We start from the raw sequence: 21423 nt of genomic DNA on the forward strand, positions 1-21423 counted from the left end.
TATCCTATCTCACATTTGGGCACTATTAGGGAGTATACTAAACTATCAAATTATTTTTATGGTTTCAAAATAAGTAACTCTTCGCAGTCTTGCCAAATGAATGGACATATATTTTAAAGTCAACTATTTGCTTTTCCCTATTTCCAAGGAACTTTACATGCTGCATATTATAAAGATAATTATTCTGTGTCTTCTAAATTGTGAATATATTCTATTCCTAACTGCTATATTATAAAGATCTAGAAAGAAAAATGGGTTAAAGTATCTTTAGGATACTTCTCTGAGAACTAAAACATAAATTTTGTAAAGACCTACTACAACGAATTGACTCAACTTAGTCAAACTATTAAGTGAAATTTATGTTGTCAAACTGAATTCATTATCTTTGTACTCAAAGAGAACCCTGTGAAACCTAAATCGAAGAACTAAATTCTGAACTCCCCCCCTCCCAATAACTTAATGCGTGTTAGAGGGAAGGTAAAAAAATTCAGTAACCTAATGCAACTTCTTGTAATTATTTCTAAACAGTAGGGTTTTTGTACAGGAATTTAAACTCATAGTATTAGGAGAATGTGATGGCAAAATCTTAAGATTTTAGTCTTATATTCTCTAAATTATCCTATGAAAATTGTTAAAATTAACTTTAAAAAATTACTTAATATTTCATTTTTAAATTGAAGAAAAATGTTTTCAAAAATTTTCCCAACTGCTATTTGAGGACATAATTAAAACTTGTATGAGATAAATTGTGACAGGGGGCACCTGGTTGGCTCAGTTGGTTAAAGCCTCTGCCTTCGGCTCAGGTCATGGTCCCAGGGTCCTGGGATAGAGTCCTGCATCTCTGCTCAGCAGGGAGCCTACTTCCTCCTCTCTCTCTGCCTGACTCTCTGCCTGCTTATGATCACTCTCTCTGTCAAATAAATAAATAAAATCTTTTAAAAAAAAGGGGGGGGGGCACCTGGGTGGCTCAGTGGTTTGGGCTGCTGCCTTCGGCTCAGGTCATGATCTCAGGGTCCTGGGATCGAGCCCCGCATCGGGCTCTCTGCTCCGCAGGAAGCCTGCTTCCCTCTCTCTCTCTCTCTCTCTGCCTGCCTCTCTGCCTACTTGTGATCTCTGTCTGTCAAATAAATAAATAAAATCTTTAAAAAAAAAAAAGATAAATTGTGACAGATGATTATCTCAGGTGTCAATCCATATGTTCATCTGTAATGCCCTATGACATCCATGCAAAGGACACAAGGAATCCTGGGGGAAAGTGCTTAAAAGCACATGTAGGAGGACAAAGGACAAAATATAAATTTTGCATAAGTCTGCTTAATGTCCCCTTACTAGGCAAAAGCTTTTTACCCTTGAAGAAAAAAAAAAAAAAGCCAAAACACCCCAAGCGCAGTCTTGCAACGTGCCACAGGTTGCAAACATCTGCCATGATTCAGGAGTGCAAAAGCAACCAGAAATTTAACACCAATGTCCTCACACTCGGTGTGGATTATCATTGTACAATTCTCTTCTCCAAGCGAGAACACTGCTTCTTTTCTCTTGGCAAAAATAATGACAATAGATCCAGTTAGCTTGTGTCATGTCATAGCGACCTCAAGTTCTTATTTCAAAGTGCCTGTGAGGCTTCCAGAGGAACACTAAAACCACTGAGTTTAAGCCAAAATATTCCTCTTAATGACACTGATTAAAAAAAACTGCACAACAAGAATGTTACTCAATTTTCTAAACACCAAAGCTAAGTAACTAATTTTAAAGTTTTAACCATTAGTGGCAAACATAAAAATAATAAACATTTCCTGACAGACTACTAAATGTATGTATTTATTTATATGTAGATGTAGAAAATAGACAGGAATACTATATCCCAAAATATTAATAACGGTTTTGGTGTTTTTAAATGACCTTAAATTTTTCCTTTGCATTTTATAAATTTTCCACAATAAACATAAATTAACTGTATAATGGGAAAGATTTTTAAAGTAATTCAAGCTCTATAAATTCCTCCTAGACTGGTGTTAAACAGAGAGAGCATTTCCATCTTGGGATTTAGAACCAAATCTTTAGAAGGGCCAGAAATCTTAAGATCTGCCTCAAATATGTATTTTTCATGGCAATACTTAAATTGAATTCTTCCAAAACCACCAAATTCCAGAACTAAGGAAGGGCTTTATAGTTGTTCATTAATTTTATCACTTAAGCTATAAAAATGACTGAATATTTATAACCTTTATGTGTTCTTTTAATTTATCATTCTCTGCTTCCTTTTTATTAATTTGGAGCTGCAGTCGTTCATGTACCACTTTTACTGATTGTGAAAAACGGTTAGCTTTCAAAGCATTTGCCTGTAACAGATAAAACAAAAAGATGTGTTATTTGATATATTTCTCCACAATCTTTCACTTTATCCACGTTTAGATATGATCTAAAAAGTTGACAAAAAGTAAAGTACCATTTTACATTAACTATGACCCCATTATATATTGTATATAAAACTATAGGGCTGTGTCCCCTTCTGCCCTTTTATTTAATGGCTCCAATAATCTCCTTTTAAGAAGTCCTACCTAGCCTAAGTAAATTATATCTAAAATGCTCCCACAAACACTAAACTTCCTTAATTTACACTAAAATTGAAATACAAATTTATTCATAGTTCCTAATATATGGTGATTTATCCCAATTACTCTAACTTAAATACCATAAAAATCTTTAAAAAAGAAATTTCAAAAAAACTTGTAAAATATCCAAATAATATAAAAACACTTCTGTGCTTATTTCTGAATATATGGGGACCAGGATGGAAAGAAGGAAAAGGAGTCAATATTAAGAAAATATAATGAATTAAGCTAAAAATTTTCTTACCTTTTCATTCTGAAACAAACAAGAAAGTTCTTGAATATAGGTCTCCTTTTCAAGTACCTTCTTCTTAAGAGCCTTCAGCAAATATAATGTAGGAGTTAGAAGAAAAACCACAATTTGGATAATGTTGGCTAATTTTATAAAACCAAGCAGCATATAAGTAAAAAATGTCAGAATAGACATGAAGTATAAAAAGACTTACAGTATTTTCACTTTCATTATCAGTTAGTTTCTCTAACATGCTAGATAAACTGTCCCCTACCTATGAAAAAAAGATATTACAAATCAGTATCAACAAACATATTTCTCTACATATAAAAGTAGAAAGAGTAATAAGCATCTTTTAAGAAATTAATATGGACAACTATTACCCACTGTTCAGATTTTTAAAAAGGTCATCATATGGATTTCTGCCTAAGTGTTCCAAATCATCTTTTGCCCATGGTTTATGAAATTATATACTAATTTCTAAATAACACCTCAGACAGTACAAGCCAATGACACGAAACCCACAAAAATATTGTATGCAAAGGAAGCTCACTGGGCTGCTTATAATAGTAAAAAATATAAACAACCTTAATTCTGGCAACCAAGAATTTTTTTTTTCTTTAAAGAATCACAGCACATTAGTAAAGGAATTCTATGTAGGTATTTTAAATGAGAACATAGAAAAATGTTTTTTTCATTTTGAGGGCCATACTCCTGCTTGAGTATGTGAAAAAGCTATAAATTTCTTTCACCCAAAAGCATTTATGCCATGTACATATAATGCAAAATTGCACACACAATTTCAGAGGGCTCATGGACTACATGAAGCCTACTCTTAGACTTATGTAGAGGGACACAGTGGAATTGCTTGGCATACATATATTTTCATTTCTCTTGGGTATAATCAACTTGTAAATAAATGTTCACAGCAGCTTTATGCATAACAGCCCAAAAGTGGAGCAACCTACATATCCATCAACTGAGGAATGGACAAGTGAAAAATGGAATAGCCATATAATGAAATATTATTGGTAATAAAGAGGAATGAAGCACTGATGTGTGCTACAACATGAATGAACCATGAAGGCACTATGTTAAATGAAAGGCAGTTGTGAAGAACCACATTTTATGTGAATCTGTTTACATGAAATATCCAGAATCAGCAAATTCATAAAAACAGAAAGCAGATAATAGGGTAAGGAGGGGTGGGTGGGGTTGGGTGGTGGGCAAACTTCTAAAGGCCATGGGGTTCCTTTTTGTGGTTATGAAAATGCTCTAACATTGGCTGTGGTGATTGCTGCACAGTTCTGCAAATACACTAAAAATCACTGAATTGTACACTTTAAATGGGTGAATTGTATGGTATATGAATTATCTCGCAAAAAACTGTTAGCCACCAAAGATTAATCCATGTATGAATACAATGGTACAAAGGAGCTTAAATTCTAAGAAAATTTTATCGTAACCAGATGAGATGAACTTTAACAAATAATGAAAAATTTTGAGATAGAAAATATAAGTGTTTTTCCTATAAAAACATGCTGCTTTCATGTAGAACTATTTGTGAAACATTAAGAGTAAGGGTTAGTTTAATGATTTCCACTTCAAACAAAAATTCAAGAATTATTTCCATTTCAAATTTACCAATAATTCAATTTCTACAGTTTGAGAAATAGCAAATCCTTCAAGTGAGAAGTACATCTATTACATTAGTGCTTAGGAGCCCTTACTTGGTATTCTGTCTTTCTAAGAAGACGTTCCAAAGTTTTTTTTACACGTTTAAAAGTGTCTAATTCTTTTGTTAATATTTCCTTCTGTTCAGAGATCTTCTTCAAATTGGATGCAAAAAGATCAGCCTGACAAAATGTAAGAACCACATACCTTTTTAAGATACAGCATTAAAAAAATTTTTTTAAAGATACATTAAGACACCTAAATTACAGCGTTACTGTATTTTAAGTATTAAGTATTACAGTATTAAAACACCTAAAATACAATGTTGCAGTAAAGTATCAAAGAATACTTTATTCTAGCCACAAAATCATTTTTGCATATGGTAAGAGTAAATTTTGCCAAGTTTATTAATAGTATATTAAAGTACATCATATATTAAACTAATAAAATCAAAATAAGAGCATAAGTCCTACAGTACTTCAGGCATTTATTGTAATGAAGCTAGTAGAATACAATTTATTTTTCATCTCTAACTCAAACTTTAGTACACTGAAATTTTGGAATACAAGTTTCTATTCCATACAACACTATAGAAAATAGATTTATTTCATCTTAGAATATTTTAGTTTAAATTCACTCTTAAAATAGTTGACTCTCTAGTTGAACTTCAGATAAATCAAGTACCAAGGTATATGCTTTCCAGCTTAACCTCTTATCAAGGGCATGCCTGAGATTATCTTTGAAGAAAAAAATTTCAGTTAATGACATAGGAGACAGATAAACCTTCAATTTTTTATATCAAAAACCAGTATGTGTCCATAACTATGTTAAGATATAACTACAATTAATGTATCCCGAGTATCATGCTTGTTGTACATTTTATTAGATGTTCACAAGTCAGATACTCACATTTTCAAAACTAATATCTTCAATGGTATTCTTAAATAATGGCAAAAGTAATTCTACAGAACAGGTTGCCAACTCAGCTTCCTTAAATGTTGCTTCCAGGTCAGTCTTTTCATTTAGGATGTCCTGCTTTAGACTAATTATATATATACAAATAAAATTTAAGTTAAATCTGTCACATCAAGTAGTTATACTTTTATGCAAATATAACACAGTGTAACTATCAGTTACACAAACTGCTCTCCAAAATGTAACAGTAAGTTGTCACTAAAAATGTATCAAATTTTTTCTATACTCCCTTATTTTCTATACTTAATATACACAGAAAAATTTTTTAACATTTAGATATGTAACACACAAAAACCACCAACAGCAACGCTTCACTGTGCTGCTTGTAATTGTTCAACATCTCTTTTCTGGTTTGTAAAATGATTTGTGGGAATATGTTTATGTCTTTTTTACCTCCCTATCTTCTCTCTTCTCCAAACCCAAAAGATTTGTCTTTCTAGACCTTATTCCCTAATGCTTTCTTGAAACTTTCATGTCCTTCACCAAAAATTCCTTCAGAAGAACAAATAAGCTAAACAAATAGAACACGAAAAACTAAAGCTCTCGAGATCTCAAAAATCCTTCATGCTTGGCTTTATAATACATCATCATTCAAAACAAACTATTAATATTTGCCTTCTCAATTACCTAGACCCTACTTACTGTGTGTCATTGTAAGAGATATCTCTTTGGTCACATTTTTACATCCTGAAATCAGGATGCTTCTTGAAATCTTTGTTAGTTAAGAAGCAACCCTAAGTTCTTTCTTGCACATGCCCAGAACTTAAAGGTGGCCAATACTTTCAAGAATACCTGAGATGGGGTGTAGCACTTTTTAAATCCTAGGAATCAAGGATCATGGAGGAGTTGAAGAAGCTGGTGATGTAGGAATGTTTAGCAACATTCCAGAAGCAAGACTCCAAAACAGGCTTGCTGGATATTCTAAGAGCCGAGCACCAGTAAATCTTATTTCAGTTAGAGATGCTCCTAAGAAATGCCACATCACCAATACTCTTAATAGCTAGGACAACTCTGAGTCAAAAAGTAACTGCAGTCGGATTTTGAGTATAAGAAAATTTTGAGAATACCCTACTTTACTGCATTTATATTTTATTCTTATATAAGCATAGAGTTATTTGAAGTCAAAATCTATGTATAATTAAGTCTGAAGGAGCTTTTTCAGTATTTATAAATAAAATAACAAGTCATAAGAAAGCATCGTATCGGGGTGCCTGGATGGTTCGGTTTTTAAGCGTCTGTCTTCGGCTCGAGTCATGATCACAGGGTCCTGGGATCGAGCCCCCAGTCGGGCTCCCTGCTCGGCTGTAAGTCTGCTTCTCCTTCTCCCACTCTCCCTGCTTGTGTTCTCTCTTTCTCATTATGTCCCTCTCTGTCAAATAAATAAATAAAATCTTAAAAAAAAAAGCACTGTATCTTTATTCAATAGGCAGTTTTTTTCTTTCTTTACAAAATATAATATAATGGCTCATCAACAACTGATGGGATCTTAGAGACTATGTCTGAAAGCAGACTGTTCTTAATTACAGCTGGCTTAACGTGATGGGTGTAAGATGTTGGCTGTAAATAACAGTTGCCCATTATTAAAAACCATGGGCAGAAGAAAGTCAAATGATTATATATGACCAAATATCACTGTCATTTACAAGTTAAACAGAAGCTAGACTATACTATCAATAGTGACAATAACGGTGTTTTAAGACTGTCATTTTGCAGGGTACGTGGGTAGCTCAGCTGGTTAAGCATCTGCTGTTGGCTCAGGTCACAATCCCAAGGTCCTGAAATCAAGCCCTGCATCAGGCTCCCTGTGGGAGCAGATATGTTTGTGCTCTCTCTCATCTCTCAAATAAATAAATAAAATCTTAAAAGGAAAAAAAAAAAAAAAGACTGTCATCTCAGTGAGCAATGAGTCATATAAATATTCCATATGTTTTTTAAGATTTTATTTATTTGGGGGGAGGGGCAGACGGAGAGGGAAGGAGAAAATCTCAAGCAGACTCCCAACTGGTGTGCAGTCCAGTGTGGGGCTCAATCCCAGGACCCTGACATATGACCTGACTGAAAACAAGAACTGAACATTCAACTGACTGAACTACTCAGGCACCCTCATGTATTCCCTATTCTAAAGGAGATAGCAAAATATGACAGGTATTTGTTATATAGCAATACTCCAAATGACAGTGAATTAGTACTCATTAACTACATTTCCAAAATTCCACAGTATTTCTATTTTCATTTACCTTAGCTATAAGGCTTAATACTTTAATAACTTTCAATAGTTAAGGCCTTCATTTTTATTTGATTTCATTAAGATTCCAAAAAACTAGACCAATTCTGCTAAACGAGTACTGATTTGTAATCAGTTTAAATAAACATATGAATTGCTAGAGTTGAAGAAGTTATTATTGAAAGAATGCTGTATTTGATTCAAATAATTAACAGTATGGACAAAATATGAAATGCTAAAAACAGAAAATTAGATATCCCCTGCTATAATTGAGAATACCAGCTGAGATGACTTTCACTGGCAGCTTGTGGTAAATGTTCGTCCTCTGGTGTACTTGTAAAATGAGAACATAATTCTTCTGAATGACTTCTATCAATTGCAGGTTTCTCCATAAACTTGGTAAACGGATTTATAGGTGGCTTCGACAACTTTTCTTCATAAGGTGAAAGCTAAGAAATATTTTAGTTATTAAACTTATCATTTCAGTAGTTTCTTTTTTCTATCATTAACCTATAAGATAAAAATCCTAAACATGTATAAAGAATAATATTTTACAGACAAAACAGAAATTATAACTGCTACTCATTGTGATACTAATTTAAAAACTATCAAAATTCCATTGCACAACCATTCAACAATTGCCAATTCCACAGTTTCCAAAAGGCTTGTTATTTTCTACATAACCACAAGAATGTAGAAATTTTTATTAATCTATTTCTTGAAGTATTACAATAACTTAATCCAGTCATACTAGAAAAAAAATATAAAAACTATGGTTAACTCTGGTCCTCGGTTTCATTATATCTACCCAATAGGAAATGTATGTTATGTATGCCTAGAACAGTAGAAATTTCATATATTTTTCAAAGTATCTGGCAACAATAGCTACAAGAAGATTAAGCTATTCTTTTGAAAGTTTACAAAATTTACAAAATTAAATTGATTTATTCCCATTTCCCAGATCAATCTAGGGTATTTTTTGGTGATAACGAATAGGCAGATGACAAATACTTCTAAGTTTAACTAAACAACTGTTTTCACCCAAACTTAGAGATATCATTTTTTTAAACAGGAATACTCAATGAATTTCTTCAGAACTGTTACATTTTAAGTAATGAAATAGTAGTTCAGCAATCATTAAGGCTGTGTTTTCAAAACTCTAATATATTGTGTCTTCCTGACTTATATTTATACATCTTACATTTATACAAAATCAAATGTTATATTTAATATCTTGTGCATTTTTTCAGAGATATTTTACCTCTTTGTAATTTATTTTTATAAACCTGTATTATATATTTGTTCAGGAATTTTCAGTACTTTAGATATGAAGAATTAGAGGTTGAAAATTACTTATAGTTCTAAATGACACTTTGAAAGTGTCTGTAAAAATACATCTATTTTTGTCTAAAGGTTCTATCCACTTCAGAAACAAATATTTAGGATACAGACCAATGAGAAGCATGTTAATATTTTTTAAATACCAGCAACTCATGTACAAATGGAACTGCCAACTAACCTACAGATATCTAAGATGATCTACTTGAATGGTGCAAATATGAAACATCTTTTAGTAGGACATAACAATATTTTGAGCTATCTGAAGTCTTAAGGAATTGAAGAAGAATTAAAAATAGATGGATATAAAAAATCAAATGTAAAACCAAACCTAAGGATGAAGAAGAATATGATCTAAATAAATCACTGCAATCAACAGTACTATCGTTTGGTTCCAACAGTTACCCCACTCACGGAGGAACTGGTATTTATCTTTCATTCATTCACTTGCTTAAAATTTGTTGCTCTGCACACTGGAATCTAAAGAAAGAATACCTTATTTACGTTTGAATCCTTAGTACCCACAAGCCTTATCAAAGCCAAGCAGTAATTGAAGGAGAGGACTCAAGGCTTAGAGCAGTTAATGTGATGAATAAAGGCAGCTGCTTTTTACTTATTCACTTCATCGATTTAGCTTTTGGGGGAATCATTAAAAGAAAAATGTTTCCTATGTTTTGAATAAAAGTTCAAAAATAACTGTAAGGGGATTAGGGTTCTTCAATTGGTAGTCAGTTTGGTATCAGCATTTTTTAAATGAGTTCTTACTTGGCTCTGGGAGCTACTGGCAACATTTATACAATTTTTCTAAAAGTTTTATCACAAGATGAAATACTACATTTTTCTGCTTCATCACCTGTAAAAAGTAACTGTGTCTTACCATAAAGGGTAAACAAATAAAATTAAAGCATTGTAAAAACAGAGATCTTAGAATGACTCTTAGCCCAACATTCAGAAATGTTACCTTGATTACTGATTCCTCAAAACATAGAGAACTATGTAAGTCAAGTCTCAGATATATCCCTAGGAATTATCAACAATTATATTCTTATAATCTAGAAATATTTTCCAGGATAAAAATTGTTCGGAGTTTCCAAGGCACTCCACATTTGTGTATTGTGACAATACTATAACTAAAAACATATGTGTGCTGAACAACAGTTTTCTTTAGCATAAAAAGTCCTACCTTTACAAAAAAATGCTATCATTTTAGTGAGCCAAATGTATTCTTCTACAGAAAAGCAGATGTTTTGCAAGAAAATGTTTTCAATTACATGGAATATACTGCCAATTGACAAATATACTTCTGTACAACTTGGTGTTGAAACAAAGACACATATTCTGCACACATATTTAATAACCAAACCCCTAAAGACCGGCAATTTAAACATATTTTAATGTTTAAAGAATTAAATTTCCTATACAGAGATGACTTTACCAGTCCCCTATCAAAAAGGCATGTACTTAAAGCTTTTTCCAGGCATGGTCATGGTTTATGCTGACCCCGCTACACTCACTAAAGTATGTTCCATTTTGGCCAACAACAAGCATTTGAGAGATGGCTGTTCAGGGACTGTAATGCTGGCCATGGTCAGAGAAAAGAAGGATCCCAGTTCAGGCCCTTCCTTAGCAACTAGATTGCGCTAAGTAAATGAACCAGCTGCAGACAAATATGTACTTAAAACCAATCTCTCTGAAGAGAACAGCATAAGAACCTCAAGATTTCAATTTGTTTTGCCAAACGTTAATTCTTGGAAAACGAGCTCCCACTGGCTTCAAACAAGAGCACACAGCTTCTCCCGAAAAATTCACTGAAATATTCAGCAAAGAACACAAAGTAGATATAGGAATGCTGCTCATCTCTCTCACTGTTCTTCACACTAGTCAAAGTTTACTAAAGAATTTGTAGAGTCCTGCAGAACAAATGGGAGTGACAAAAAGGAAGAGAAAAAGGCATTCTAGGTAGAGGATCAAGTACATGCTAGAGGAAGGAAATCACGAAGGGACATGATTTGTAAGGCCAAGTGGCAAAGGACGAAACTGGACACATGGAAGTGGTCACTGCATGCCAAGCTCAAAAGTTTGAATTTTTTCCTAAAGATTAAGACAGACCATTAAATAATTTTAAGCAAGATAATAACAGATCAAAAGTGCATCTTTAAAGGATAAATTCAGTGGTATTTTGGAGGCTGGACCATGCATATGAGGGTAGAAGAGCAGAAGCAGTGAAACTGGTTATTCAAGTCCCAGAGAGATGAAATTCCAGCATTCTTTTCCTAAAAAAAAATTTGAAGCAATCAAAAGTTGTTTCCACTGGTGATTTAAAAAAAAAAAAAAAAAAAAACCTTGAAAAAAGTGACCCAAATAGAACACCTCACTTACCCATCTGAATGGACTGCTCCACATACCTGTTCCAGAAAATGACAGCTTATCCCTTTAAGTACCAAAATAACTTCTGAGCTTGAAGAAAATCTCCTGAAAGTATTATTTCTTCTTTCTCAGAGTACAGGTAGCCTGAGAATAATTTAACTAATCCTTGTTGACCCAGAGGCAGCATATTAAAATGAAATACCGAGCCAGACTCACCCGTTCTTGGTCCTTAGAACCACCTGACATGGACAACTCTCAAGCACAGCGGGCCTTAGTTGCCTCTTCTACATGGGAGAAACCTTTGCCAGCCAAGCTGTGGGGAGGTTTGAACAGAATAAAGCAGCACTTACAGGTGGGGTTTTTTGTTTGTTTGCTTGAGTGGCTTTTTTAAAATTTAGGGCCCCTTTGACTCGTTTTGGGGACTGCTTTCCCACCAGGTCTTCTCTTTAAATTTTTTCATCTTTAAAAAAAAAAACCATACTGAGTCAATCCCCATTCCTTAAATTATTTGCAGGCCTCGGTTATCTGTATAAAACCAACTTTTAAAAACAATTCCTTCAAGATCTGTTCTTTACAGAATCATTACAAATCATCATCAAAGAAGTCATAAGTTGAGGACTACTAAACCAGAGCCCAAGGGAAAACAACTGACTTCCAAAAGAATTGACCTCAGTGGACAGATGCCAACCTCACTGCTATATTCAGCTCCTTGAGTCTCATTCATCTGTACAATATAAACAAAGCCACTTTCTCATACCTTTGGGTTTTTTGGATACAAAAACCATATTATTTATACCCATCAACCATGAAAGTAGAAGAAAGTGAAGCAGAAAATGGATACCTAACTGTTGAAGAATTAGGAACATGACCATGACACTCTTATTCTAAGCAGAAGGAAAGCAAACTAATTTCACAAACAGGTTTTCTGTAGTTTGTTCCTTTAACTAACCAAGTAGCGTTTAAAACTACTCCAAACACCTCATTAATTAAAAAACACCCGAAACCTTACTATGGGTGAGGTGACAGGGAAACTTTGTCTCTGAAATAGACATCCTAAATACCAGCCCCGGTGTGGTAATGGTTTTCTCAATCAACATGCACCTCTGGGGCACCTGGGTGGCTCAGTGGGTTAAAGCCTCTGCCTTTGGCTTAGGGCATGGTCCCAGGGTCCTGGGATTGAGCCCCATATGGGGCTCTCTGCTCAGCGGGGAGCCTGCTCCTCCCTTCCCACCCCCCCCCCCCGCCTACTTGTCATCTCTCTCAAATAAATAAATAAAATCTTCAAAAAAAAAAAAATGCTCCCCTTACTACCTGTACTCAAAACCTGACACTGTAGTTTACTTGATCACTTTTTTACAACCCCTCAAAGTGACTATTACTGCTCTCGTTTTCCAGTTAAGGAAACTGAAGCCAGGAAAGTTAAGTGACAGTCCAAGGCCACACACATGAAGGAGTTTCCTACAGAGTCTGGAAACCTAGAAGGAACCTGGAGAAGGACTTAATTTCCGAGGCTTCCCATAGTATTCTTCACTAAAGGGGCCCCAGGGCCTACCACAATCGGGTATAGATTATATGGTGGTCGCTTGAAAGCCAGTTGGGTAAGAGAACTGTTTCACAAGGAAACGCCGGCCAGAAAAGGGCTTCGTTCTGGAAAAGCCCATCAACTAAGATCTAGCCTGGGGTCCTGGGAACCACATCTTCTCTAGGAGGACGGGCCTCGCTGCCTTTTCCCCAAGCCAGGCAGTCAACTCTGGGGAAGTGGCACGTACAGGCAAAAAGGGGCTGAGGTTTAGCTCTGGGTGGACGTGAAGGCATTTCATTTCCGGGACCCACCACAGCCCTTATCTCCAGAACCCCAAAACGCGTCCGCGGTAACCGCAAGGAAGCGGTCCGAGACCAAGCCTCCCCCTCCCAAAAGCGTGCCTACGCCCCGACCGCTACGTCAGCACGCCGCCGTGACGTCAGCCCGGTGCCGCTCGGCTATGGAAGGGTCCAAAGGGGCGGCGAAGATGACGCCTCAGCGAACGTTCGTGGAAACCACTGCCGTATACCTGTGCTCTCCGGCCCTGGGTCGGCTAGGAGAGAGAGGGACGCAGGGGGCAGTGCCGCAGGTAAAAGCTAGAAAGGAAGCCAAAAGGTGAGCTGCAAGGTGAGGAGGCAAGCAGGCGAATCCCTAGAACTGCTTGCTTTGGAAGGGTGCCCTCCCTGGTGCAAGCGGGACGAAAGCCGCGCTAGTAACCTCCTGAGGCTTCTCTGGCAACGGACGCCCCGCCCTTTGCGTCGGGCCCACAGCCGAAGCAGCCGATTGGCCGGGCTCAGGAAAGCAAGGGCCTGCGTCTGTTGCGATTGGCGGGAATGAGGGGGCGGGGCCTGGGAGAGGCGTTTTGTCTCTCAGTTGCCGCTCTGGGGAAACTTTTCCCGCCCGCCCTTCAAACCTTTTGTTTTACGGGAGAGGCCTCACTTTCGTATAGTTACCAAAACTATCAATTGAGCTCAACCTAGAAAAGGAAATATAACCGATAGATTCCTCATTTTCTAACAGTTGGCCTGGAATTGCCCTGCTTTTGCTTTTTAAAGGGGACATTTGAAAAAGCCCAAGCAACCGCCCCTACAAAGGAACTTTAAGTATATAGTATTGCTGTTTAGCGGAGATCTTCCCCAGGCCTTCCCTTCTGTTAAATTAGGGACCTGGACGGTGATCTAAGGCGACTTTCAGATTTCAGATTCTTTGCATCTGTACAACAGGCTACGAGTATGATCTCTACGCTCCTGAACCAGCCAGGCGAAGTTTTACCGGGGAAACTAAAAGTCCACCTCACCTTGACGTTCGTGTGAAGAATTGTGCACCATCACGGGAGATAAGCAAATAGAGCGAATTTCATACGTCAGTTGAGCAGTTTAGCCACGCCATGGCATACTTCATTATTGGTTTTATTTGAGAACATTTTCCATTGATGATTACAGCAAAACTATCTTTGTTTTGTTTTGTTTTCCAGTGCTGCTTATCCAGCAAGGAGTTCATGGCAGTTGTTAAGAGTTCTTTCATAAAGAACATATTACTGTTCCATATATGCAAATGCTAAAAAGCTGTGGAGACCGGATCCATCTCTTACTGATGGATCATGAGCTCTGGCAAGTCAACTAACGGCTACTCTGGGCTAGTCTTCCTTGTTTAAGAAACAAACAAACAAAACCGGAAGTGGACACGTGAAATCGGTGCAAGGAAAGTAATTTTGAGGGTTTTTCTAACACTTACCTGGGATTCTAGCTAACCTTACTGGCTTGTCATAATAAAATAATTGTACACAGAAGTTAGGCTTCTCTTATGAAAAATACTTAATTAGATTGCATCAGTGTTCGATATAACCACCTTTATAAGACATGCAAAAGGAAAAGCAGTCACAAAATCTCAAGATGATTATATTAGATTCTCAAACTGACTATTTGAACTGCCCAGGTAAATATGGCATCTCTCATCTTCTAAATCTAATCGAATCTAAATTTGAATTTGAAATCTGGTTGGATAATGAAGTTTTGGATAGAAAGATCCCTTATTTAAAATTATTTAAATGGAAAAAAAATTAATTCAGCCCACCAAAAATGCCAGTCAATTTCCCCAAATACCATTAAGTACTTGACTACTTACAAAATAATACATTAAGGATTTTCTCATAATTTAAAGCAGAGGCCAATGTACTTTCTTCTGTAAAAGGCCACATACTAAATATTTTAGATTTTGTGGATTATACAGTCTCTGTCATATTTAATTCTGTCCTTGATGCATACAGATGTCATAAAGGATACATAAACACATGGTTTGGCTCTGTTCCATAAAAACTTTATTTATAAAAGTAGATATCAGGATAGATTTGGCTCAGGACAGAGTGTACAGACCTCTGATATAAAGCATTTAAAACATCATTAGTGGTACATCTGTGTGTAGGATGCAAGGTGCAATTTTGGATAGTAATTTTATTTTTCTTCCCCATAGGAACAAATATATACTATAATGGTAAAAGTGGCCATGAAATAGTAAGCTGAAATAATGAAATGAAAAGAAGTAAACAGTAAAATGAAATAGAAGTAAACAATGAAATAGTAGTTTAAAGATACTTGATGAATACAAATAAAATTTAACAAAATAAAAACGCAATTTAAAAAAATAGTTTGGTTGTGTAATAAATTATTTTCTTAGGACTTATTCCCCACTTGAGTTACTTGTGTTCTTTCCAACATGTTTTGGTTTTCTTCTGCTGTTTTAACAAACTTAGGGTTTAACAAAACAACCATTTTATTTGTTCATTATTCTGTGGTAAGAAATTCAGCCAGGGTTCAGCTGGGTAGGTTTTTTCCTCCATATGGCAATTGCTTGTGTCTCTCATCAGGTTGTAGCCAGATAGCTGCTGAGGCTGGAATATCCAAAATTATGTGTTTGGAGACTAAGTGGGCTCAATTGGAAAGCTAAGTCCTCCTTCACCCTATCCATGTGGCTCTGCAGGTGGCCAACTTGAGCTTTTGTTCATGGCAGGTGTGTCCTAAGAGTGAGTGTCCCTGGTAGCAAAGGAAGAAGCTGCAGATCTAAGGCCACCCAAATTACACAGAACCACTTCTGCTGCTTTTTGCTATCTAAAATATATCAGAGAGCCAGCCCAAATAGAAGAGAAAAAGTAAAAGATTCCATCCCTTGTTGGGATAGTATCAAAGTCACATTGCGTCTATGGAAACACAATTTACTACACAAGGCATTGAGGTATGTGCCATTTTCTGAACATCAGGTTCTGTCAGCACAACACAATTAATGCATTAGACAAAAGTGATGTCCCGTAAGGTGATGAAATGATCATGGTCTCAGCACACTATAGTATGACAGAGAACTAAAGAACTAACATACTTCTTACATAAAGCAATAAATTCTCTCACGTTTTCTCACTTCCAGATTATAAAACAAGTTCAGTTGTTCTACACATATTAGGGTGAATAAAAGACATTTGCCAGAGCGATATCTGCATAGTAGATGCTAGGAATTGTACTTACTCACCTGATAAAAAGACTACATCCAGATCCACATATTAGATGACCCGTTGATCTTCTACCCAAGCCAGATAGATTAAAACGGAGTGCAGTGAGAATTATCACCTTTGTATCTTTCAAGTCTTTAATGGTGGCATTAATCACTAGAATTCCTCTAGAAATATGGTATGGGACTTAGGTTAACTGTTTCAGTAGAAAAGGGCCATTCCATGGCCTACCAGTTGACCTTCCTATTATAACAGCCACGAAGTAAGAAGCAAGGTCAAGGTGCTGTAAATCTCCGCTAAGGTAGTGAAGTTCTGATCTCTATCAGATCCAGCAGTTTTTCATTATTATAGGTTAAGTAAGATCTTAGTAGGCTCTCCATCCATTTCAATTACAGGAACACCATAATCACTTTTGCACCGCTGAAGATCCCTCCCAGTCAAACAACTATAATTACTGTTCTGGCCCTGCTGCCTATTATGGTAATCTGTTGTCTCATCCTTGATAGTTTAGTGCTATCACTTGGCCTCTGCCATTTTGAGATCCTATTATTTCCATTAGGTAATTAGAGGTCCTATTCAATTGCAGCACCTTCTAACTTCATCCCTGGGCTTAAAGGACAAAACTTCCTCTCCCAATATTTTCCCAATGCATTAGCAAAGAGAAGGTCCTCCAGGCCTTCTCAGGATACAGTTGGAGATAGGTGACTAAGTCACACATGATAAATCCATTCTAACATCCTACCTCCCTAAGTCTTTTAAGTCAATCCTCTAAAATATATCATGGGATTTCTAGCATCTCAACTTTATTTCGTGCAGAACACTACTGGATCTGGGTTTCAACCCACCAAGTAAACCTTGAACCACTTCCAGGTGCTCAGATAAGCACTATGTGTCCATTATCTTTGATAAATATATCCATATTGATCACTTCAATCTCATCAAAATTGTATTCCTTTGTCCCTGGTGTAACATTCCTGGAATTCATTGTCATATTCCATAGTTTTCTGCCAACATAATTCTAACTTCTCCAAAGTCAGAATTTTTACTTGTACCCTGGATTATATGAGATCAAACTCAATAGATATATGGACTTAGTAATACTGGCACCTAGTAGGTAGAGGTCAGGGATGCTGCTGAACATTCTACAATGAACAGAACAGCCCCTACAACAAAAAATATTCAGTCCAAATATTAACAATTCTAACATTAATAAATTCTGGTCCAATATAGAGAATGTAGAGGCCACTAGCCACCTATGCCTACTGAACATTTAAAATACAAGTAGTCTTCGGGCAACTGGGTGGCTCAGTTGGCTAAGCGTCCACCTTCAGCTCTAGTCATGATCTTGGGGTCCTGGGATCGAGTACCATGTCAGGTTCCCCACTCAGCAGAGAGCCTGCTTCTCCCTCTCCCTCTGCCACTCCCCCTGCTTGTGTTCTCTCTCTCTCTCAAATAAATAAAATCTTTAAAAATAAAGTGTGAGTAGTATTAACTGAGACATGTTTTATGGGCAAAACAAACACTGAATCTGCATTTGAAAAAAGAACAAAATTTTTATAATAATCATTTGTTGAAATGATAATATTTGGGGCATTTTGAGTTAAATAAGATATTTAAAATTTAAATTGAGCTCTTTTTTAAATTTAGTTTTTAATTTTGCTACTAAAATTCTATTTCTACTGGTGGTGCTAGTCTAAAAATATAAAGAAGTGATAGCAGTGAGTTATGAGAAGAATCACGAACTCACAAGGTAAATTCCTCAGATGAAGTCAATTCAGAATTTTCAAAGAAGACAAGACTGGCCTTTTAAGACAAGAAGGAAGATTCTTCAGAAAGCAAAGAGCTCTGTAGGGTCTATCAAGATGATAGAATGATGCAAATTGACCCAAAGATTCTGTAATTCTCAAGATCCAACTTCTCAATCAATGCCTTAATTTTTTACCTGAAAGACCTGGTGAGTCTGTTTATTTAACTTACCTTGTAGTTTAACCTTTCACAGCATTAATCCTTGATTTGGATGTGTCATTCTAGCAACTTAGAGAGATACATTTTTAAGGCAATCATAGAAGCCCTCTGAACTGGGGCACCTGGGTGGCTCAGTGGGTTAAAGCCTCTTCCATTTGCTCAGGTCATGATCCCAGGGTCCTAGGATCGAACCCCGCATTGGGCTCCCTGCTTGGTGGGGAGCCTGCTTCCTCCCCTCTCTGTCTGCCTCTCTGCCGACTCGTGATCTCTCCCTCTGTCAAATAAATAAAATCTTAAAAAAAAAAAAGAAACTCTCTGAACTTCTGAGCTTATCACATTTTTCTTTAAGCGTCTTAGTGCAGTTATAAATAGCAAACCCACCCCTCCATCTTTTATTCTTTTTTCTGCCATCCTCATCAAAGACTTCCTTCAATAATTACTTAATTCCTGAAGCCTACAGGCCACTTTTAAATTGAGGTATAATTTACATTCAATAAAGTGCACAGATATTAAATGTTCAGAATATGAGTTTTGATAATTATACAACCCATAAAGCTACTACCTACAACAAGACCTAGAACATTTACATGAACCCAGAAAGCTTATTTGCATTTCTTTCCAGCCCATTAACCAAAACTACCTTCACTCTTCACACATGCACTCTCCAAGACAACCACTTTCTAATTCTGTCATTAGAGATAAATGTACTTATTCTTGATCTTCATTTAAATGCAGACCTACAATATATATTCTTTTGCATCTGCCTCCCTTTGCTCAATATATATGTTTTTAAAATGGATTTATGTTGTTGCATATTTTAGTAGTTTATTCCTTCTTATTGTGGAGTAGTAGTATTCAGTTATCTGAATATATTAATGCATTTATCAATTCTCCTGTTGACAGATATTTAGTTGTTTGCAGTTTGGGGTTATCATGAATAAGGCTGCTATGAACATTCTTGTAAAAGACATTTTCTTTTAAAGTTTTATTTATTTATTTATTTGAGAGAGAGAGAAAGGATGAGCAGGAGTGGCAGAGAGAGGGAAAGAGAATCTCAAGCACACTCCTTTCTCAAGGAGAGCCTGACACAGGGTTTAATCCCAGGACCCTGAGATTGTGACCAGAGCAGAAACCAAGTTTCTGATGCTCAACCAACTGAACCACCCAGGCATCCCTGTTGTTTGCTTTTTTTAAAAATTATTTTTAACTGAACATGATAAATTTTTTTTTAATTAAGATTATTTTCTTTTAGGGGTGCCTGGGCGGATCAGTCTGTTGAGTGGCCAACTCTTGATATCGGCTCAGGTCATGATCTCACAGCTGTGGGATCAAGCCTCCAGCTCTGTGCTCAGCCCAGAGCCTGCTTCAGACTCTCTCTCCCTCTCCCTCCAACTTGCAGTGTCTCTCTCTCTCTCAAATAAACAAATAAAATCTTAAATGAAATTATTTTCTTTTAAGCTTTTTTACTTTGGATGGTCTTCTTTCATTAGGTCTGTGTCCCCTGGTTTATGAAAGTTCAGCTTGACCCTTTTGTATGGAAGATCAAATTGGTTGGCCAAAATTTTATCTAGGAGATTAATATTATTTTTTTCCTCAAAATATCATACAACTTATATGTTAAACCACTTTATATACACGTTTCCAAATATTGATCGCCACTTTTTAGAAATTATCAGTGTTATTTTTTGAAGTGTCTTTATCAATTAGAACATTTTAGGCTGAAAGTAGCAGAATAGCTGACTAACAGCAGCTTAAAGATACATCCTACTTCACACAGGAAGGTGTCTGGAGTTAAGCACTCTCCAGACTGGCACAGCTGCCACCAATGTCATCAGGGACACGGGCTCTTTCTTTCAGCTCTACTAACTCTCACTTTTTGGCTACCCTCCTTACCTTCCACCTAAGGGCCGCAGAGTCTCCCTCAGCTCCTGCACTCTTATAGGAAAGAAGGGTGAGATTTTCCTAGGTAATTCTCTCTCTCTCTCTCTCTCTTTCTCTCTCTCTCTCTCTTTTTTCACAGGAAGGAAAATATTATCTATAAACAATCTCAACATCACCATCTTCTCCACCTCCCTCCTCTAGCAGACTAATCCTGGTTATCAGCTTGAGTCAGGTCACAGTCATGCCCCAGTATAAGGGAGGCTTGGAAAAATGAGCATCAGACAGGTTTGACCTCTGTCACAGAAGACGGGTTCTGCCCGCAAGAAAGAGAAAGAAGCAAGCCTCTAGCTGGACAATCAACAGTGCCTAAGCAGGTGCCAAGCACACCAAAGAACAGCCATAAATTAATATGGATTAATATTAATTAAACACTTACTGTGACCTAAACAAAGTTGTAATCACCACATGTACTATTTAAATTTTATACCAATTTTACAAATGCTGAAAATCAGACATGGAGATGTTGAATAACTTACCTAAGGCCACATGGTTGGTAAAAGCCAGAGCTGGGATGTCAGTCTCATCAGCCTAACATTCAAAGCCAAAAACTTAATGATTTAATTGCTGCTTATACATGATTATTATAATACAAGATTAAAGATGAATGCCAATAACAGTGTATATAACTGAAAACAGATGTGGCAGAAAATTTTATTCTTACATTCTGGAATTTTACTCTTTTGGCTTTATCCCCTACTCAGTAAGCAATTTACAGTGTGTGACTCATTGTAATAATTTATATTATGATAACTCATCCAAGTGAAGATAAAACATGTATCTGATATAATGACACTTAGGATAAATTATGACACTAAGAAATTCATCCTTTTTTTCTTCTTTGAAAAAGACAGAATGCTTCCCAAAAAGTTTCTTTTAAAAAATTTGTCACTTCTTATAACCACTGCTTTTAAAATACTCTTCATATTTTTATACTGTGAACATCTGATCTTAGCTAAAATGTATCATCCATTGTACATTTTTAGTTTTTAAGATGATTGTATTTTTCTGGGTATTTACCCTAAAGATACAAATGTAGTGCTCCGAAGGGGCACATGCACCTGAATGTTTATAACAGCAATG

At 36.2% G+C, this 21423-nt stretch overlaps 1 protein-coding gene across 8 annotated transcripts in view; it reads right to left on the reverse strand.

The window, feature by feature from the left end:
- The window catches only part of ODF2L (outer dense fiber of sperm tails 2 like), a 35066-nt gene extending 21010 nt beyond the window's left edge, over positions 1–14056 (reverse strand). The window contains exons 1-8 of one of the 8 annotated variants that reach the window (XM_082688219.1): positions 13471–14056; positions 11636–11732; positions 7994–8163; positions 5425–5557; positions 4572–4697; positions 3056–3115; positions 2857–2928; positions 2223–2339 (exon numbers count right to left, since the gene is read on the reverse strand). In XM_082688219.1, coding sequence (XP_082544345.1) covers positions 2223–2339; positions 2857–2928; positions 3056–3115; positions 4572–4697; positions 5425–5557; positions 7994–8163; positions 11636–11665 — 708 coding nt within the window. In that variant the 5' untranslated portion in view covers positions 11666–11732; positions 13471–14056. Of the gene's footprint in view, positions 1–2222; positions 2340–2856; positions 2929–3055; positions 3116–4571; positions 4698–5424; positions 5558–7993; positions 8164–11635; positions 11880–13470 lie in introns of those variants that run through there. The other 7 variants (XM_082688220.1, XM_082688222.1, XM_082688221.1 and 4 more) reach the window with 7 other exon arrangements.
- Positions 14057–21423: the final 7367 nt, after the last annotated feature.

The sequence above is a fragment of the Mustela nivalis genome, assembly GCF_964662115.1.
Source record: "Mustela nivalis genome assembly, chromosome: 10".
Taxonomy (NCBI): Eukaryota; Metazoa; Chordata; class Mammalia; order Carnivora; family Mustelidae; genus Mustela; species Mustela nivalis.